We start from the raw sequence: 22,313 nt of genomic DNA on the forward strand, positions 1-22,313 counted from the left end.
AAAGTTAAACACCCCCACGCTCATGCGCACGCACACACACACGCACACACACACGCACACACACACACACACACACCAGATCTGATCCTATTAGCGATTACATCATTGACACACTGGCACTCACGTGTGGCCTACTTGACTAGCGGAGGAACATGAGACGGACAAAGTGTCAGTCTGTGTCAGCTGAAAACTTCTACAGACATGAACGTATTGATTTTTTCCATTGACACGCATGGGTTTTGTACATTTACCAAACTCTTTTTCAGGAAATGCAAGTCGTCATGTCAGATAGATAAACATAGACAAGTTGTAGAGACTGTTTTATCTTGCACCGTGAAGGCTTTCTCCATGTTCTATCGCATTCTGCAATTTTGTACACATCAGCCGTAACACATTGGTTTGACCCCATGTTATCAGAACAGAACTAACCTCTGTTCACTCGCGGTGATATTCTTATCTAAAAAAGATGTGAAGAAAATATGGGAGGGTTGTTTTTAAAGTGACAGGACACACCTGTCCTTCATTGATGTTGGGGTGTCATCTCATCAAAATCCACTTTAAAAAATGTGACAAAGTGCTTAAAACCTTTATGTTAGACATTAAAAACCATCAGAATCCATGTTTTTCCCTCCTCACACATGTTGTTGTGATGCATTGTGTATGGCTAGAGTCTCACCTCCACCTCACAGGTGAAGTCTGTCCCGTCCAGGAGGGTCACGTGACACACCACCAGCTTCATCTTGGTCTTCCTCACTAAACGGAGGGGAGACTGGAAAATGGAGGTTTGGCCTTCTCCTCCCTCCGCTTCCTCCCCTGCCTCTCCTCCTCCCTGCTCTTTCTCCTTCTGCTGCTCCTCCGCTCCTTCGCCCTCGGCTGTCGATTTTGTCCCTTCGAGACTTTTCTCGGCGCTCTCTTTCACCTTCTCTTCCTTGGCAGGCTGAAAGAGTGAAGAAAAAAAAAAACTTGAGGAAAAACACGTGAAATAAGAAAGTCAAACCAGATTTCCCTACTGTGGCTGTCAAGTAAAAAAAAAACTTCAGAGCTTGATCAAAGTCATGAAAAGTCCGTCTGTGGAAAACAGTTTTCTCTGTATCACTCTTAGTATTTCCCCTTCTAGGGTGAATTTGTTCTTATACAGTGCAGGCGTTTCTTTTGGCCTGATTACTGAAATGTTGATGTCACTGGGTGGGCCTGGGTGGCTTAATGTGATCACTGGGAGGAACAGTTGATGTGTGTATATGTGAGTGTGTGTGTGTGTGTATGTCTTTCTTTCTTGGCTGAGCAACATGCTTGCCTGTGTGTGTGTGTGTGTGTGTGTGTGTGTGTGTTTTTTACATTGTTTGACTGTTGTGAAAAAGTCTTACATTATATAACAACATCTCATCATCTCAGTTCCTTGTTCTTGTGAAAAAAATGTAACTTAATCAAGAGTGTGTACAGAACAATACTCTACGTGCGTGACTAACGAAGGGACAAAACTGTTTTGGCAAATGACTTTTCAGAAGTTTACTTGTTGGCTTTGGCAGAGCTTTAATTAACCGCTGTGTCTACTGCTGTCACTGACTTGCTGCGGAGCATAACATTCATATGAGACGAAAACCTCGGGATAACAATTTCAAACTCTGCAATATCAACGGGGGTAGATGTTCCTGGATGTTTCTGTATATTTCAAAGACTCCGGGGGGGTCGACGCCTCCAGCCAAGAAATAGTTCCAGCACATGTCGACACAGCCTCCTGTAGAACCATGACTTGTCATTTTTACACTTGGATTTTTGTATTATTAAACAAAGATAAAATGTTTTAGATGTGATTTTTTTTTATCTTTGAACAGAGCCAGTCTTCCAGTCTTTATGCTAAACTAAGCTAAGCTAACCAACTCCCAGCTCTGGCTTCATATGTAAAAACATGTTGATACCACTCTAATGTTTTTTTTTTTACATATGAAGCTATTTTCATTTAACTCTTGGCAAGAAAGCAAACTCCTCCTTTAAACACAAGAAAAACATTACTCATATATAACATTATATATGATGTTACAAAGTAATACCATTAACCATAGAACCTGAATGGTCCCATCATTCCTTGTACATCATAAACAATAACAGAGAGCACTGGGAGCCTTTTGATGACCTGCCCACTAATTTGTTGAGGCTGCCATGTTTTCCCCCATGTGTTGGCTGAACTGATGAAGAGCAGACCAAGCGAGGGAATAGTATGGTACGGTACCTCGGTGTCAGCACTGGCGTTGGAATGAGATTCTGCTTCTTTTTCCTTCACTTGCTCCGACTTGACCTCCTCCTTCTCTTCCACTTCCTCTGCGTGGCCGTTCACTTCTGGGGCAGGCGCCTCCTCTTCCTTTGTCACCTGGCTTAATTCCTCCTCTGTGGATGGGACCTCCTTGGTCGGAGAGGTCTTCATGGGTCAAGGACAAAACAAAAAAAAATAAATGTCAGATAATTATTAAGCGTTTTGATATGATTGGAACACTTTAAAGCAAAGATCTGAAACTTTTACTGCTAGTGAATATAATAACTGTGAAACATTATTTCTGTGCACACACACGGACACGCTGACGTAGCATACCTGGCTTTGAGACTTCTGCTTCTTAAGCCATGTCGGCAGGTATCGAGAGATTCCTTTGCCCTCTTTCTCCTTCTCCTTCTCTTTTTCCTTCTCCTCTCCCTCAGCGTTGGCGACTTCCTGGGTCTCTTCTGTCGTCTTCTCCGATTGGTCCGGCTGAGCAGCTGACTCCTCTGCTTTCTCCTTCACCTCTGTCTCAGAGCCTGCTTCTGTTGTCATGGTGACCCGTCAACCTGCAGAGCGAGAGAGGAGAGGAACAGCGGAGTGTTAGATCCAGTTTTTAAGTATGACATATTTACAAAATGATTTTTTAAGTATATTATGATTAGATTTAATTTAGGGTTACTGATTTTATGTTATGTTCATTATGTTCATTCCATTAGCTATATCATAATTTTAAAGGATTTCCCAAAACACTCATTTTAATGGTAAACTGTGATATTCATGCTTTAAATAATAATAGCAGTTTGTTTTGGCTGTTGATCTCTCACAGGGAGGTGGAGAAAAATCAGACAGCCCCACAGATTTTTGGCACCGATATAAATTTTTCATGGCACACAACTGGAATATCTTTTATAAATGAGCCACATGGTCTCATGATTTCCACCTTTGAGAGGGATCGATGCTTCCTTTCCAACGAGTAAGAGACAAAGGCTAACTAAGATAAAGTACCTCATATATACTAATTTATGAGGTACTTAAGTGGTGTCATTTAGGGAGTTAAAGCCCTACAGGCTGCAAAATTAGTTTAGTAGAAAAAAATTAAATATATAAAGTTTGGCTCACAGCTGTTAGCACATGAGCTCATAGCTGTTTGAAACATTAGCTCTTGACTTGGAAGCATGTCTCTTTTACACAAATACATAAAAAAACACAAGTTTAGGATGTCATTATGTCGCAAAACGAGTTTCATCTGGGTCAACAGCTTAAGAGCTCATCACCAGCCGTAACACACACACACACTCATGTACACACACGCACACTGAAAGAAGGAGAATTACTTATAATTTGAGTCATTGCTTTTACCCCGCAGCTGTGGTCAACACACACACACACACACACACACACACACGCTTCAACCCAAATATCTTTGGCAGCACTGTCCACACAAACCCTTTCACGGAAACAGATACATTCATTCAGCATGACACTAATTTGTTGATAACACTGGATGACCATGACATTGGTCTTGAGGGGAAGTTGAGGTCAGAAGTTGCGCGCTACGGGTGTCTACCTGCATACACAGCCTGCTTCGGTGTGGTGTGTGTGTGTGTGTGTGTGTGTGTGTGACTGTTTGTGCGCAAGCAGCTTCAGGCTGAGGGTTCTGCTTGATTTATTCACTATTAAGTCATCGTCATCCTCTCTCCTTTCACTTGTTCTGAATCTTTTCCCCCCTGACTGTTTCTCTCCATCACCCACACACTATGTCTCCGTAGCCTTCTCTCCCCGGTTCTATTATTCATTATGTCGTCTGAATATTACTTTCTGACCATCTCTGACTCTCTGACTTTCTCTTTTCTGCCCTGCCACCTTCAATAAGAGAGGACACGCGCATACATAGCCACAGTGCAGCAGTGGTGTGTAGGGAGGGGCCGGGAATAAAAATAGAACAGGACTCCTTACGCATGATCGACTAATGAGGTAGGGAGGGGAGGAGGAGGAGGAGGGGGGGGGGGAGATGGGTAGAGAGAGGTGCGTATGTAGGTGTGTGTGCAAATATCAGGGAGGGAATATACTGTTTGCTCTTGTGTAGATAAGGAGGACAGAAGACAAATAAAACTTGCTGAGGTCTTACGTATAAAGAGGGAATCCCGGTGATGTTACTTAACAAACTTAAAACAGCAAGTACAAACTATAGACTGTATATAAAGATGGACATAGCAAGGTGTGACGTCTCCCACTGGTTTGCATTGGAGCCAGTTCAGTTGCAGCTTATGGTTGGAAAAAAAAATATCAGTATTTCTAAAGATGAGTTAATGCTTTTTGAATGGGAGTCAATTGCAGCCAGGGACTTTTTGGAGCTGGCTGCACTTTAAGGTACTTCCACATTGGCTTCAGCCTCAATTCTTGGTAGCCATGGCATCTCCAGATGTAGCAATAACAGTTTATCAAAACATCTAATGAGATGTCATTCAGGATGTCTTGTTTAGCAACTTGTATGTACATGACCAAGTAATCCAGATATTCTGTCCAATCTGTCATTAAACGCAACAAATCAGACAATAAATAATGATATTCTGTCGGTACACAGGCTTCAAATGTGCAAAAAAAGGAGAGTTTGTGAATAATTTGTTGTGTTAAGGCTGACGTCTGTGCTTTGGGTCCACATGAATTTAAATTTTTTATGTGTAAAAGGTACTAGATTTGCTCCGTTCCCACCCCTCAACCCTAACGTAGAGTTATCAGAACAGGTCTGCCGCAGTTCCTTCTCCTCTGATACACTTTGTTTCTTAATGGACTAGCTCACAGCATGCATGCGAGTTGGCATCAGCCCGCAGCTTCGTCACGGCCACTTAGTCCTGCTTTTACGCCGGCCCTCTCTCCCTACAACCGCCCGACACCCGGGGACCCTTGTTCTACCTCTCTCATAACTTTCTAACTCCACTTTCAACTCTTCTTTTCTTTTCTTCCTCTATCTCCATCTCTTTCTCTTCTACTCTCCGGCCCCCGGGCGCCTCTTTCTCGTTTTCATTAAATCTCTGCATTCATCTCTCTTCTCTCAATCCCTTTCTTCCGGGCCCCCCTTTCAATCCCCTCCAATCGCCCGTTCGCATTATCTTCCCCAGAAACCCCTCCTCTTTCTCTCTTCTTCCCACAGTCCGTATAAACAATAGCGTGACAATATTATGGTCTCTCTTCATATACACTCACTGAATTGTTTATGACAGTAAAACCGTAATACCAGCCTGTATAGTAACTGTATATGCCGGTTTTAGGAAGCTGGCAGTCTTCTTAAACATGACCGAGTAACTGTAACAGCACTTTTCCTATGAATGGGGTCAAACGTGGGTTGAGCGTGCGTTAAGTAGACCTGCGTCATCACCTCACACATCCAAAATCCAAGAGTATCTATGGATGTTATGTGTTTTCTTGTTCCATTGAGAAAAGCATCTCTCCGTAGAGAGTTTGTCCAGAGGCGACTACTGCACTACTTGTGTGTTGTGGTGCATTTTGTCGGACTATTTCACGCTCAATTAGTAGGGATCAACTAAGCCGGTTGTCCGAAATAGGCAAGAAAAAAGGGCTGCAGATTCATGATAAACACAAACACGCAGCTAGTCCCGCAAATTAAAAGTAGGTGAGGCATTCCTATGTTTGTACGCACGCACCTGATTTTCTGATTCGACTTGACTAAACTTTCTCTCCACATCTCTCTCCGATGCACACTGGAAGAAGCAGCTCATTTCCTTATCTTATCATCATCCGTAAGCTTACATAAATGTTTACTGCTTGTTGTTGACGACGGCTTTATCTTAATTTTAGCTTATTTTTTTTTCTCCGTTTATCTGTGAACAAACGTTGATACCATCTACTCTTCACTTGTTTGCGCTGAGCATGAAAGTACGGTCTTCAAAGTACATTCTGAGGATTAATTATAGAAGAGAGAGAGAAAAAAAAAAATTTTTTTGCTTTCTCATCTTATTTGCTTGACTCAACCCCACCCGTTTCGTACGGCATGCTCGACGAATGGTCGCTGCACATGACTGTCACGGCAGCGACGTGAAAAAATTAACTTAACGACACTAACTCGACACTTTAACCTCCATAAACAACTCCCTCTGGCTTTACTGCTGTGCGCCACGAGAGGGTGAATCCGCCCTTACTTCCCTTTTCAAACAATCACGTGTTGCACCTGTTAAGTTTTTATTTTTCAAATGAATGATTTAAATGAACGGGAAAAATGAACTGATGAACGGATGGATAGAACTTATGTCCTTACCTATTGTTGTTTCTGTTGCTTTCTTTTCCCTTGTAAACCCCTTTACTTCTTCTCACCTCCTGTTTTCTTTCTCTTTCTTCTCGCTTTATTTTGATCTTTAACTGTTTTTCTCTGCTCTCTATTCTTCTTTCTTTCCTTCACTTTCGCTTCCCACCTCTCAGCGAATGCCTGCCCTACAAACTGTCATTGCCATTTTCTCTCCTCCATCCTCTCCTTCTCTCCTTCAGAGCGCTGCGCCTGCTTTACCCCCGGGACTATTGCTCGGAGAAACGAGGGCAGAAAATGAGTGAGAGAGAGAGAGAGAGACAGAGAGAGAGAAGGGGGAGGTGGAGAGGGAGTGTGTGTGTGTGAGAGAGAGGAGCTGAGCAGAACTGAGGGGAGTGAGGGAGGAAGACAAGAGAGCTGGAGAGAGAGGTGAAAGATGGATGGATGAAAGAGAAGGAGTGAGACCCCACCTACTGCGCAAGCCGACTGTGCCAGATTACTAATGGACACAGCAAATTATGCTTCCTCTTAATGCCCAGTCCTTCTTCATTTTCATCCAAGGAAAGCTAGCATGGGAATCGCTCCTCTTTTATCCTCTCGTTCTCAAATCAGTAGACAATCTTTCTACATCATTCTTGTACGTGTTCAGTTCGTGTTTCAAAATATATTTCAGAAACAGTCACAAAAGAAAAGCATCTCCTTTTCTCCGGCCCCTCTTTGAAACACATTACTCTTGTTTTCCCATTCACTATCCCTCAGAGAACACTGAGCCATTACTTCATGTCTTTGGCCTGCAGAACTTTAACAACAGCATTTCACATTGTACAGGAAAGAAAATGAAATAAATAAGCAATTAAATACAATATGATGTTCCGCCCACCAGATTTTTTTTTTCTTTCTTTTAATTCTGACTAAAAATCCCGGTGGAATAGAATAGTTCTGACTTTTATATGCGCTGTTTTTAAGAGTACATTTAGAGTGTTGCTGTTTTTTTTTTTATCTCTCACATCTTCACAAACACCGTATTGCATTTGCACAAGTCACAGAAATGCAAATACTACCGCTCCCCCCGCTTACAACTTTATTGCTGCCCGTCTGGGTTTTAGGGGTCGTCGTCATAGCAACAACAATTTCCTGATCTGGCCTGTGGCCGAGAGATAAAGTTTTATGAGAGACAGACACGGGGGTGAGTGCAAAAGTAAAAAAAAAAAGGAAAGAAAGAAAGAAAGAGAGAAAGAAAGAAAGAATGGATAGATGTAACTTGTGTCTTAAATGGTTTTTGACATTTGTGTTTTTAAATATCTGATAAAAGTTTAATAAAACAAAACATACATTCCGTCCCGCCCAATTCTATGAGGCAGAGAGGGGAGGAACAGGTTTCCATGGCAACGACATTCACGGACTACAACAATAAATCCCCATGGAGACAAGAGATTACCACAGCAAAAATACAGATTAGTGAGCGAGCATAGAAGTGACAATAGAGATTATGACCGTGCCTAAATCCATTTCAAACTACGTCAGATTTACAGCTGATATTACGTGCCGGACCTACAGGAAATGCTATTCTTCCCTCCCTTCTCTCATCCTCTCCTAACATTCAACTTGTGCGCCACACCCACAAGAAAAAAAAAAAAAAAAAGGGCTACTCCAACTCACAGCAGATAACAATTTCTGCTACTATCTTTCCACTTAATGTTGTTTTCTATCATTAAGTGAAAGCCGCGATAAGGAGCGGTTATCTCGGTAAAGCGAATTGTAACATGCATCCCCCTCACAAGCCTCCTGACATACCAGACTAGTTGATTAACTAAACTTTTCCCGAAGCACATGAGAAAGAAGAACATCTATCTTCTTTCTTTGGAAGAAAAACCTCTTTCTGTTTTGTTTTGTTTTTTAGGCTCTAGTCCAGTCAGTTAAATGTCATTTCTTAACAAGTCCAACCTACAAAAGCTTTGATTGGTTTGGCTGCTTTTCTAAACGAGGAGACGCAACAATGAGAGTAACTCCGAATGCCTGAGTCGCTCGATAAAATATTAGATGTTGGCAGAGAATCAGAGGTCTGAGCAGGCTGTGGAAAGTACTAACAGGTGTTATTATGTCATAACATTATAAATCTTATACAGGGATGTGTGTGTGTGTGTGTGTGTGTGTGTGTGTGTGTGTGTGTGTGTGTTAGCTGTCAGAGCCAGCTGGTTTCTACCTCATGCTGCACCCACACACACACACAAACACACAATACTGCCTACATTGAGGAGGTACTGTAATGATATTATTCCTTTAATCTAATTAGTTCATCGTCTCAAAACTTGTTCAATAAATTAATTGATCAAATTGATAAAGTTGATAACTCATTAATCTGCAAAGATTAATGAGTTATGAGTCTGCAAAGAGCCCAAATGTTATGGGCTGGTTCCAGCATCTCATATGTGGATATCTGGTGTTTATTCAATAAACTGAAATATCTCTTTTGACTGTTGGTGGAATAAAAATTCCAAAAAGACATTTGAAGACATCACCTTGGTCTCGTGATGGCACTTGTGATGGACATTTTTTGCCATTCATATTTTGCTATTATGAATTGTGAAAATAATCATTAGGGTTTATATGCCCGCTGTCCCAAAACCTGCTATACACTGCAATTTCAGAATATCGCACACTGACAATTTATGCACAAGAAAATTAAGATCTAATTAAAGGCAGCTTAATAGTTCTGCATCATAGTGTGTCTCTTACTCATATTTTGGGGTGTGTTCACCACAGGCGGACCCCATTTACTGCAAACTGTACGAAACTTCAGTCACAGTTTTTAACCAACAACAGCAGAACTTCACAGGTGTGTTTGACCTGTAAGATATTCCTGAAACAGACACAAAAACAACCATTTTGACCCCAAAGCTGCTTTGCTTGCTGCCAGCGCTGTTTGTTTGTGTCGCTCCTCGTTTCACTTGCTCATGAAACGGTTACAGTGTTTTGGATTGTACTACAGAGGTTGTTTCTGACAGCTGGCGTACACCGAATGCAACGGGTCCCGATAAACAAAGTATCAGAAATCGATTTGCTTTGATGCAGCTGAGACTAATGAATTAAAACTCCGATCCTGCAGCAGATCGCACGGGGACATCCCAAACGCTGATGCAACAAGCTACCAGCTTCTCTAATTATTCCACCGCAGTCCAGCAGCTGACAAGTCACTGAGCGCCGGTTTTGGTTTTGAAATAACCGCACACACACATACACACAATCCTAATCTGTGCTGTTCTCTTGTATGATCTGTCCATCTGTCACGCAACGACACACGGACACACACATACACACACACACACACACACACACACACACACACAGAAACGGACAGACAGAAAGACAGACCAACACGTAAACACACGTATAAACTGATCCTAAAACATATGTAAATACATACTCACAGAGTCACTGATAAACACATCAGCTATGGATTTGTATTCTTAATCACACAAACATACCCACGCCCCCCCACACACACACACACAAACACACACATTCACACACACATAAACACTGTAGTGGTGTGAAAATTCTGAACATGCCTGTCCCTTTACGCTGCACTCTGACCCTCAAACTGAGGATTACACAAAGGATAATCCCTGTGTATGTTTGTGTGTCTGTCGGTCTGCCTGCCCATCTAACCATTCATCGCTTCATTTTACTCTACGTCACTGCTCCTCTCTCTCCTCCTCCGTTCACAGATACACCTGATTTCAACTTTTCATTGCCCTGACGGAGCAGACACACAAACAAATGCTCCCTAGTGTCTCTTTGCAGCTTGCGGTCTGAGCTGCTGGTGTCTTACCCAATGAGAGGTCAGCTCATAAAGTGATGCTTAAATGACTGATGCGGTGTCATTACTTCTCTGGGTGTGTTATTAGCGCTGGCTCATAACAGCTATTGTCTGCTGCAAAACTCTACTCTACAGTTTTACTTTTTCAACAACACCAAGACCCTCTACTCTACTCTACTATAAATAATATTCAGCACTTTACAAAACTAATAATGCTGCTACTGTATTAGCTTGTTCTTCACGACTATCACGACTGTGTAGAAGCTATGTATTACCATCTTTTAGAGCTGCAACCATTAGTCGATAAATCAAATGACATTTTGATTGAAGAAATGCCAAAAGTCTCTGGTTCTAGCTTCTCAAATGTGAATATTTTCTGGTTTTATGAGTCCTCTATGACAGTAAACTGAATGTATTTGGTCAGGACAAAACAAGACACGATGTACCGAAAATTTACCGAACCCTGACCCCAAAACCGAGTACATACCGAACTGTGAATTTTGTGTACCGTTACACCCCTAGATAATAGTTATAATTGTTAGTTCCAGCTCTACCATCTTTATTTAGCATTTCTGGCGTTTAGCTAATGCATTTAGCACACAGTGTTGACAATATTCCATTTATCCTTCTCTCACTTTCTCACTCAGTTTCTTTAGTTTCCATTTCATTTTGGTTTTTGGCACATCGTGTGAAATACACTTCTGCTGCCAGAGAAATTGTGATGACAGAAAAGAGAATAAAGAAAAATAATGGTGATTACAATACAATCTGTTAATGTGAGTTGATGCAAATTACATCAAATTTACTTTTTGTACCCTGTCTTTTACTGTGTGTGTGCATGTGTGTGAGAATAAAGCAAGTCTATCCAGGACATTGGGATTTTGCAATTGTAATAATTAATGCAAATTCAAGAAACCTCCGCAATATTTGCGAGAACTTGCAATTTTGCTGAATTACCACAACTTTTTCATATGAAATGGCCAAATCTACAGACAAATATGTACAAATCTCACCCGAATTACTGCCATAGACCAAGCAAAAGAATTCCCAAATGTTCCCAAATGAGGTTTACATTCAGTTAAGTCAGAAGAACACAAGTTGATACTTTGGAAACGAAACATTATTTTTATGTTAATGGTTTTATTTTAATGGAATTATTGACTGATTTTATTTGGTGCCAAATGCAGTATGTTTTTTACTGAAGATGATTACATACAATTCATATTGGTAGTAGTTTAAAAAAAATAAAATAAAGGCATTATTTTCCTTTGCTTGCAATTTTTCCCAATTCCCGCAATTTTACCGCAAAAAGAGCAAATTGTATCGCAATTTTTGAGAAAAACTGCTGCAAAATCAAACTTTTTTGGCTGCAATAATCACAAAAAAAAAAACGCCGTGAAATCCTGGAGGTACTGATAATGGGTCAGCTCATAACTACTATTGTTAACCGCTAAACTCCCCTATTCAGCGATTAGAGCAGTCAGGCGCAAGTGACCTGCCTGTGTGAATTTGTGTGAGTGTGTGTGTGTGTTTGTGAGACAAAGAGAGAGAGAGAGAGAGTATGGGTGGGTCACACGGGTGCACAGGAGAGGAGATACAGTTTATTGTGCGTGTGAGAGTGAAAAAGAAGGAAAAGAAGAGAGAAGAAGAAGGAGGAGGAGGAGGAGGAGGAGGAGGGATTGAGTGAGTGAGTGTGAAAGAAAAAAAGACAAGACAGCGAAACCCACAGTGAAACCACACAGGCGAACGTGAGTCTCTCCTGAGAAGCAGTGGGTGTGGTGTTGCTATGGTAACGTACATCCCATAGAGGGTGGTAACAACAGGTGCCTCGGCAAAACAAACGATTTCATGGGTATCAACTAGACTCATTATTACAGCTGGTTAGTGTGGCAGAGTGATGCAGATGGAAGTAGCTGAAAGCAGAGATGTGTGGACAATCAAGTGTTTATACGATCGGATCAAAAGCTCTGAAAATGTGTTACCGCACTGACAAAACACGGCATTTATCTACTTTAAGAACAAATTCATATGATAACTTTCCGTCCAATGTGACCGCTCTCAGCCTGTTATTAACACAGTGATCTAGAGATGGAAAACACTAATCAGTTTGCTGTTTCGAATCACTTTCAGATCAGTTTAAAGATTGCATCACCGTTCAAATGCACTTTAGTTGTACGCCGATAAGTGAGCTCATCATATTCAGTTCACTTCAGGATTTACAACAGTAAGTGACACCACGTCACCATTCATACAGCCTGAAGTTCACCCTGATTCTGACTGTCAACAGTTCAGTAGTATGTTTTGTCTGTTGCTGGTCCGTTAAACGCCATAGCCTTTTTATTTATACTGGTCCGATGCCTTGTTCTAGTTAACTGGATATCAGCTACCCCTCCTACACACAGGCGCTGGGTTGGGGATGTGATGGCGCACTTGAAGCTTGAGAAGTTGAAATACTCAACAAGGACATCGACCCGAGGATTTTTAAGAGTTCTGGCAGCCTTTTTTGGACTCCTTTAACTGGGAATTCCCTGCTAGAGACACTGAAACACACGACTATGACTGAACTGACTGTACTGTAACTGTAATAAGTGGTATTTTTTATTTTTTACCATAGTTGCTTTTATTTTCTCTATATCTTTTGGATGTGGTTTGTTGTCTTGTCAATTGTATGGAAGTTTTTGCACTTAAAGAGCCAATGAAAATATTTGGCTAACAGTTTGTTGCTAGTCCGGGCTGTCACATTCCCTTCAGTGCAAAAAACTAGCCTATACAAACACGGCACATATGTTTAATAGCTCAGCAGCCAGATTATGATTGTTTCTGCGGCTTTCACGGATGTTTAATATGTTTCAACAAGGTAGTACATACTGTATCACTGAGCTGAGCTGACAACAGCACTCTTAGTCACCAGTAAGTGGAGCTTCACTACTAAAAGTTACTGATTCGCTCAGTGACAATGGTGATTCAGTACACACTGATACTCAACACCTCTACAGTGATCGCCAGTGATTTTCTGGCCCACTATTACCGACAGAGAAACACAACATACAGATAAAAGTCAACAAATATTGGATAACAAATTCTTGTCTTGACATAATATCAGGAAGAAAGCAGAGGTGTGCCATCCTTTATGTGAGCTATTAGAAATCCTCAAAGGCTTGAATATTTATTTTAAAGACTTCATAGAAGTGTTGGGTGTGACTATGCATCTACTGTTGCAGCTATAGCATAATATCCCATATAAAATATTCCATAATAAACACAATATTCCAAGTTTAAAGCAGAAAAAATGAGTCCTTTGATCAATCCATTGATATAGAGAATATTAATCGGCAACTCTTGATATCTGATTAATTGTTTAACTTAATTTTCAAGCAAAAATGGCAGGTTTTGGGGCACCCAATGGTCTTGGCGTTTAAGGTGCTGACCATGAACTACAACGTCCCCTGTTTGACTGTTGTCAATGACTGTTGTTGCATGTCTCTCTCTCAGTGTCTCTCTCTCCTAAAATACTTTGAAAAAAGTCAAATATTTCCTAGTTCCAGCTTCTCCGTTGTGCAGGTTTGCAGCTCTTCTTTGACTGAAACTGAATGTCTTTGAGTTTTGGACTTTTGGAGAAAAAAACTTTTATGACCTTGAGCTTTAGGACAGTGTGACTGGCATCAGTTACTGTTTCCTGACTTTTTACCAAACAATTAGTCAATTTACTGACAAAATAACTGCCAATCTGGCAATATAACAATAACAACTCAATAACAAAGCAGTTGCAGCTGTAATCAGGATTGGTTAGTAACACTGGATCTCCAACGATGCAATAGTGAGAATGTAAAGTACTCTGACACACACACACCAACTCATAGCTGCCTGCCTTTAATGTTATAACTACTAACCTTAACCCCTAACTCTAAAATTAGACATTCCCCTTGTGAACACCATAAGATGTCCTCATTTTCAGAACATCATCCTGTTTTCTCAATTACTGCGAGGACATGTTGCCTTTAAAGACACACGCTCGCACATCATTAAAGTATGTTGCGGCGACTGGCTCTTCTCAGACGGCGGTTTGAGGTCGACGACATGACCAGACAGACTGTTTAGCGACCTAGTATCAGTTAATCCCAGACCAGTGACCTCCGACCCCTAACCAGGAAACAGGAAGTGTGGCAACGGGCCTACTTCGGATCCTCCTCCTGTTCCTCTCGGTCGATCTCCCATCCCTCTATCTTTGCCTTCGATTTTCATTCCAGCCACAAACACTACGTCTCAGTATCTGTGTGTCCCTAATTAGCAGCCTGTCAACATAAAAACAGGAAATGACTGATTGCAAAACATCCGTATAATCACATTATTCCTTCTTTCTCTGAATACTTACATTTTCTGACTGATACCCAAACAACATATCTATTAGTTCCATCTCTAATACCAGGAAAAATATCTAAACAGATGTCTAATTCCCCCCCCCCCCCCCCCCCCCCCCCCCCCACCCCCCCCCCCCCGCGCCCCCAGCTTCTGCCCATGTGTATTTTTGACCTGTGGGAAAGACTGTGTTTATTGACGCTGCTTTCTGTCTGCCTGATTCTCCCCCTCACACAAACAGACAGTTCACTGGGTTCTTTACGCCCTTTCTAAAATGGTTTCCAAACTTCAGAGCTTCTCAAAGGCAACTAATGAGAACAACTTTGCTGGTCTGCACTCCCTCTCGACCTTCTTGCCCCAGATACTCCTCTCCTCTGGCTTCCTTTTCCTCCCCCTCATCCCTTCCTCTTTAATCGCTCTGTCCTGGTATCCCACCTCCCCAGTGCTTCCCCCCCCCCCCCCCCCCCCCCCCCCCCCCCCCCCCCCCCCCCCGCCCCCGCCCCCCTCTCCTCTGCCGGGCGCAAACCCCTTCCTGGCTTTTTTTGACAGCCCGAATGAATGAACAATCTAAACGTGATATGATGAATGAAGTAAGTGAATAATGGTTAAATAAGTGAGCTGATGAATTCATTATTCTTTGATTGAAAGAGTGAATGGCTAATGACAAAAACAAAAAAAAGGTTTTTGATTATCTAATTAGAACAAGGGGTCTCAAAAAATCCTCATTTTAAACAAAACAAAATACTTACATATCTTGTAATGCTCATTTCTTTTTGTTCTCTGTTGTTTGTTGTGGTAAGAATATGGAAAAACTTTTGCATATAGTGGAAAAAGAACTGGAAATACTAAAGAGTTGGTTTGATTCTAAGAAACTAACACTGGATTTAAGTAAAACTACATTTATAATCTTTGGGGAAGCGTTTAACTTAAACAGGAAACTCATGAGAAATGGTGTCAAAATAGAAAAAAGTGTCTGAAATTAAATTTCTTGGAGTGATAACAGGTAATAAATTAGGCTGGAAGCCACATGTAAATTATATCAAAGTCAATTGCGATACTATGTAAAGTTAAAGATCTTCTAAATCAAGCTTTGTTATAGACCTTATACTGTATCTTTATAGTCCCATAAATAACTTACTGTGTGTTAGGAAATACATATAAAACAAACACTGATTCAATCTTCATTCTTCAAAAGAGTCATAAAAATTGTAAACAAAACCACTTGTAGCCATATAACCACTTAAACCATAAACCCACACTATTAAAATAAAGGCTCTAAAATTGAAAGATTTGGTCGACTTTGAAACGGTTCAAATCATGTACAAAGTTAAACATTCATTAGTATCTGAAAGTATCCAAAAGTTGTTTCCAATGAGAGAAAGTCAACATGACTTGAGAGGAATTTGTATGTTCAAAAAACAATCAGTGAGGACTAATGTAAAATATCGTTGTATTACACTCAAAGGGGTTAATTTATGGCATAACTGTGGTGAGGAACTGAAAATATGTAAAACATTTAGTAAGTTTCAACAAACGTTTAAAAATAACATCGAACAAATATGAAATGGATGATCAGAAAGAAAGACTGGCGTAGAAGGACACGGTGCAGGATATGCAAGTTGTTTTTGACGTGTATCGTTTTGTTTGTTTTGTTCTGATTGTTTTGTTCTGATTGTTTTCTTTTTGTTGTTTGACTTACTTATGCTTACATTCTTGATTATGGTTGGCTAAAAAAACATAGCAAATATTTGTTTAATTTAAAAATCATACTGGAATTATACATAAATATACACGTAAATTACATGGTAAAAGAATGACTGATTATCACCACAGTATTTGTTTTTACTGAAGATGTCTGGCTGAATGTGGAATTGGCTTCTTTCGCCTCTTCTTTTTTTTACATTTCTAATTACATTTTGGCTTTCACTGTCCTCCGAAGCTGTTGGTCAAACAGATTTTGTTGATTAAGGAAAAAGACGCATGTTGCAATCGCAATTCACACGGAACAATCTCATCTTTCCCAATTTGCTTGATATGTCCAAACTTATGTCTGCAACAATTAGTTGATTAATCGATGAACAACTATTTTGATAAACGATTAATCATTTTAGTCATTTCTTAAGCAAAAATTGTGCGGTTTCCAGCTTCTCAAATGTGAAGATTTTGTGATGAAATGTGATGGTAAACTGAATGTCTTCAGACAAAATAATACATTTGAAGATGTCATGTTGGGCTGTAGGTAGACCTGCTGCGGTTACCGCATTACCATGGTAACAAAATCACATCACGCCCACCACAGAGTCAAGCTGATCACCGCTTCTCCACTGAGTGAGCGGCTCAAGTGATGGGACATGAGTTATTCTCTCAGGGTTGACATAAAGAATGATGTGCCAAATGATGCGCCTGTCGAATGCCGACCAATATTCCTGCAGCAAGGTCGGCCTCTTAATGACAACGCTGGAATAAATATAGACATTTAGATTATAGAGGCTATAAAGAATAGACTACGAAAAGTTTACCAGTATTTAGGTACCAATTATTTTATGAAATCTGAGGTTTAAATTATTTTTTTTATGGCAGTTACCGTGACAGTTTGAATCGCTTCGCTAATTTGTGCGAGCAGGAAAAAATGAATACCGTGGCAGCTCTAAGTGTAGGAGATTATAACGGGCATTTTCACTCTTTTCTGACATGTTATGGACCAGATTAACAGATAGTGAAAACAATCATTAGTTGCGGCCCTACTTGTGTCCAAGACATGTCGCCGCACTATAAAAGATGTTTGTATCAGATATCAGTATTACAATCACAACATTCTCAAATTTTCTGCCGATATATAAACCTCAGCGCCAAGATTTCCTCGTGTTGCTCCCCAAGAAGTGGCCTTTAAAAGATGAAGGCCCTGTCCTGCTCAGCCTCTCTCTGTGAGAATGTGACCCTATGCTGATTAATCTGTTTTTAACTATGTTTGGCCCCCCGCCAAAGCCACAGGCCCACACTCTCTCTCTCCAGTTTTTATTCTATCGTTTCTTTCAGAGCTGGACACTTACTGGGGAGGGCAGTTTGCCATCTTTCTCTCTCTCTCTCTCTCTGATATAAAACATTACTCTTCAACACAAGGGTTTTCTATTCTCCTCCTAATAGGCTATTGCTCCAGCTTTTTTTTTTTTTATTACATACTCTCATTTACATTTTTTGGCGTTTAGCTGACCCTCTTACCCAACTACCCACCCTACCTCCCTCTCCCTTTCCTTGCCCTCCATCACACACACACCCTCTACATCTCTATCACTCTTTCCCTCTCTCCATCTCACTCCCTCCCTCACCCGCCCTCCCTCCTCTCCTCCCCTCCCCCCTCATCACTGTCTCTGTAGCGCTAATAAGCTGAACATTGCATTACAGTTTCCATTCATTCATGGCTCTCTGATCTTCTCTGTGTGAATCTGTGTCCTGCGGCGCCCGCTGGCCGAGCAGCTCTGAAAGCTAGAGGCTAATACTCGCCGGTCACGGCTGGCTGCTAAACTGTAGAATATGTCCACCTTACTACTTTCTTTTGATTGTCCCAGTGTCGCTGCATTTGTCGGAGGAGATGAAAGCCTTGAATTCGTGCTTAGCGGTTATAATAATGACCATTTTCACAGACTGGAGCAGGGCGAGAACACTGTGGCCAAATCGAATCCTTGACATTTAGATTTTTGGTTGCTCAATATTCAGAAAGAAGAGGAGGATTCTTTTTTTTTTTTTTTTTCCCGCATGGACCTAAAAATACAGCCAGCACTATTCATTCAAAGCGATGTGTGACAGTGGGGCAATCTGTGTGTGTCTGAGTGGATGTGACGTGCTTTGCTCCTGTTGAACCGACAGGGTCAGGATGAAAACACACATACTCCCTGCAAACACGCACACACACAGAGATGTTCCCATAGCCTTTCCGAATGGTTAAGCAATATCTCTCACTCTCTCTGTCGCTCTCGCTCAGTCTCTCTTTCTCCTCTTTCTGTCTGACTCTTACTCACTTCCTCTCTGCTCGGTTTTTTTTTCTCTCTCTCCTCCCTCCCTCTCTCCTTTCGCCGCTCCATCTCTACTTCCTATTTTTGTCTCACTGTGTCTCTCAACTCGCCGTCCTGTCTGACACAAGGTGAGGGCGAGAACAATGTGCAAATGAAGTTCACGCGAACTGTTTTTCTCATCCAGTCACATCAGGAAGCTATAAAATGCAAAAGATGTAAATAATAACGCCATTCTAGTTTTAATGCCCCCCCTAAGACTAATGTTAAAGAGCAAGCCGGTGATGATCACCATTGCATCTGTTCTCAATTGGAGGCATTACTGTTGTTGAAAATGTTTCTTTTAATTTTAATTCATACACAAGTCTTATAGCATTGGGAATCCACAGAAATATCATTTCATAAAAGTCACAGACCTCAAATGACTGGAAATGTAAGGTTTTTCCACGACAACTGCGATATTGAGAAGAAAAAAAAAAAAAGAAGGACATCATGCACTCATTCTAGCTAGTCCTCCAGTTAGTTCCAGCTACCTTTAATGAGCAGATTCTCCCACCAGAACAACCAATTAAGGCCTCTTCTCATTAGTGGGTTTGACAGAGCTGCCACTGTTCTACACATCCTGAGAGTCTGAGAACGAACATGGCACTGATGATTATAGATAAACTATACACGCAGAGAGAGAAGGGGGCCGCACAGGAGAAACACACCAGAACGGAGGACAGACGTGCTCATCGCTTGCGTCCCCTCGTTGCTTACAGGAAGGCTTCCTGTCTGTTTACATGTGTTTTAAGGACAAATTTTGGTCAAAGGAGGCACATTCCTTATTGTATTGTAGCTATATATCGTGAAAGCTGTAACCTATCATAAAGTTCTCTGGGTTTTCTTGTGAGAGCGAGACCGTTTTTCCACAGTGCAACTACACGCACTGCACTAAATAACCTGCACACCTGTAACTACAGCTGCAACTTATTATCTTCAGCATCAACTCATCAGCCAGTTATTTTCTTGATTAGTCACTGGGGCTATAAAATTATATAAAATAGTGTAGAGCTGCAACGATTAGCCGATCAATCAGTTAGTCGATCCACAGAGAATGAATTGCCAACTATTTTGTTAATCAATTAATAGTTTTGAGTCATTTTTTTAAGAAAAAAAAGTAAACATGATCTGGTTCCATAGCAGAATGTACTGCTTAAGCATTGAGATCACCAGCTGTCGATTTTGATGTCCATCCCATTAAAATACATCAAAATGAAAAGTCAAACATGAACCCCAAGGAGTAAGGATCAAAGCTGAGTTGTGCTAATTAAAGTGATGAATCACCGGCCACACACACAGACAGTTATAGTTGGAGTTCAGGATGACACATGCTGTTAATAGCACATGTGTGTTATCAGCTGCCCTCATATTAGTCTGTCTTTGTAGTTCTCAGTCATGGCAATGTTACAGCACACATCAAACACTGAATTGCAAAAGACACCTGACAGAAGGTCACTGATAAAGCCAGATAACTGTACAAAAAAGTGGACAAATATAACAGACGTTACTTGAAAAGCAGCAAACTTAATTAACTGTGAATGTGTATTCCTACAGACACCGATTCAGTGCATTGGAATTTGATTACGTTAATGAAATAGATATGTTTGCTAGTTACTTTATACATGTCAGCACAATCTCAGCTCAGTCCACTCTGTCCCTCAGTTTGATAGGCCGGCCCGCCTATCTGTCTGTGAACTAGCTGAGCCCTTACCATCTGTCAAACAAATATGACTTCTAAGGGTATATCTGGGAAACATGTAGAGTACAGTATGTACACGCAGCTCTGCATGCAGACGAAAAGTAGTACAAGAATGAGTATTATGGAAAAAGTAAGGCAGATTTGGAGAAGTGGGGTGCAGTTAAGAGGGGAACCATCTAAACTGAAACAAAATCTGAGTTTGTGACCCTTTTCTTAAGCCAATAAGATACAGCAGGAATGTATCCACCGCCTGCCAAACATCATCTTCTAGTTACATACATTAATGTGATCAAATCAGAGCTCAAATGATTATCTGATCCATTTAAAAAGTAAAGATGTCAAAGAATTACTGATTACAGATCCTTTTCTCTATATCATATCATTATAAATTGAAACTCTGGGTGTTGGTCAAACTAAGCAGGCAATTTGACCAGCTCACTTTGGGCTCTAATAACTTGTTTTCCTTTTAAGTTATCTGTAAATTATTAATGACACATAATAAACTATCTGCTAATGGGAACTACTATTCGACAAATGGGATGCCTTTATTCGGGTGTGTCCTTTAAATACAGCAGTCGCCACAGCTCCATCTTTTATTTCATTACCTTTTCTTTTATTACCAGATAAAATCTTTTAATCCAGCAGATAGCTAAACAAATGACAACTTAACGGGACTTCATTTCCCAGACACCTTTGTAAACCACTTCCCAGCATGAAACCAAAGGAAACAAACACCACTCCTTTTAAAAAACAGTTAAACAACGTGTGCTAGTGTTGCTAACTTCACTGCTGGAAGAAGCGCTGGTCATGCAGACAGACATCAAGAGAAAGGGACTAACGGACAACACCGTTACACAACAACAGATAAAACGACTTCAAACGACTGTTGTAGTTGTTTTAAACAACCTGATGCTCTCAAACAACTATCTACTTACTAACTTGGCGGTTGGATGCTGATACTGACGTTTGAATTACATTTACGTTACCTTGATGAGAAGAACCAACCGCCAACGGTAACTTAGTAACACACCGTTAACGTAGCGGTAGACTTCACCTACACCAGGAAATGCAACCATCGCTACCAGGCTTACCGTAACTGGGTTTATTCGTTTATTAAAAAAATGACTTTTAAACATGGGAGTTACGCTGGCTTTGCCTCATCTGAGTGTATCCTCGAAACCTTCGACGCTAACCATAAACAACACATCCGAGCGAGATACCGCGGGACATGAAAGTAGTTTATGTGATGATTTAGGGATAATATGGAAGAAGATAGGCGCCATGAAGCGCCTTGACGAGCAAGTCTCAATATAACGGATTTCGAGGGAAGCTGCTGTTTGCTTGACCATTTGAAAAATTTGAGTTACTGAGGATTTTAGTGCAGTTTTACTATCTATACATATACCCCTACAAAATGTGCTATATAGAACGAAATATATGCAAACAGCATTGTATCAGCGGCAGTCGATGATGTATAAATCACGTGATTTAAAAAAGGGGCTAAAATGAAGAGTTACCTGTAGTAAAATCCGACGATGCGTAAGGGGAACTTCCAAACGTGGCCTCTCCGTCCGTTCTCCTCCAAAAAATAACGTACGTCCCACTATCTCAGCCTCCAAAAATCTCCACTACAGTCCACACCGAGAAATCTGGCTAAGGCTCAAAGGAGACGTGTCCATCATCCCCAAGACCCGCCCCCATACAGTGAAAAACATCCTTTAGCTGTCCGCCATTGGCTGAGAGGGGTTACTGTATTAGAATCTGCGACGTGATTGGTCGCCCGCGCTGTCCATTCGCGTTAGAGGGACGTTCGATGCAGATGTGGCAATGCTAGTGTAGCAAAGCAGCTCCCTCTAGAGGATATAAGGAGTCACTGCAATATT

General features: G+C 41.0%; 1 protein-coding gene across 6 annotated transcripts in view; it reads right to left on the reverse strand.

The window, feature by feature from the left end:
* Window positions 1–22,109, reverse strand: part of epb41l2 (erythrocyte membrane protein band 4.1 like 2) — a 51,699-nt gene extending 29,590 nt beyond the window's left edge. For 5 of the 6 annotated variants that reach the window (XM_042389985.1, XM_042389984.1, XM_042389988.1 and 2 more), the window contains exons 1-4: window positions 21,948–22,109; window positions 2,585–2,814; window positions 2,228–2,413; window positions 677–937 (exon numbers count right to left, since the gene is read on the reverse strand). In XM_042389985.1, the coding sequence (XP_042245919.1) occupies window positions 677–937; window positions 2,228–2,413; window positions 2,585–2,800 (663 nt within the window). In that variant the 5' untranslated portion in view covers window positions 2,801–2,814; window positions 21,948–22,109. The remainder of the gene's footprint in view (window positions 1–676; window positions 938–2,227; window positions 2,414–2,584; window positions 2,815–21,947) is intronic. The other variant, XM_042389989.1, reaches the window with a different exon arrangement.
* Between the last annotated feature and the right edge of the window lie 204 nt (window positions 22,110–22,313).

Source organism: Thunnus maccoyii, chromosome 17 (assembly GCF_910596095.1).
Source record: "Thunnus maccoyii chromosome 17, fThuMac1.1, whole genome shotgun sequence".
In the NCBI taxonomy this organism is placed as follows: Eukaryota; Metazoa; Chordata; class Actinopteri; order Scombriformes; family Scombridae; genus Thunnus; species Thunnus maccoyii.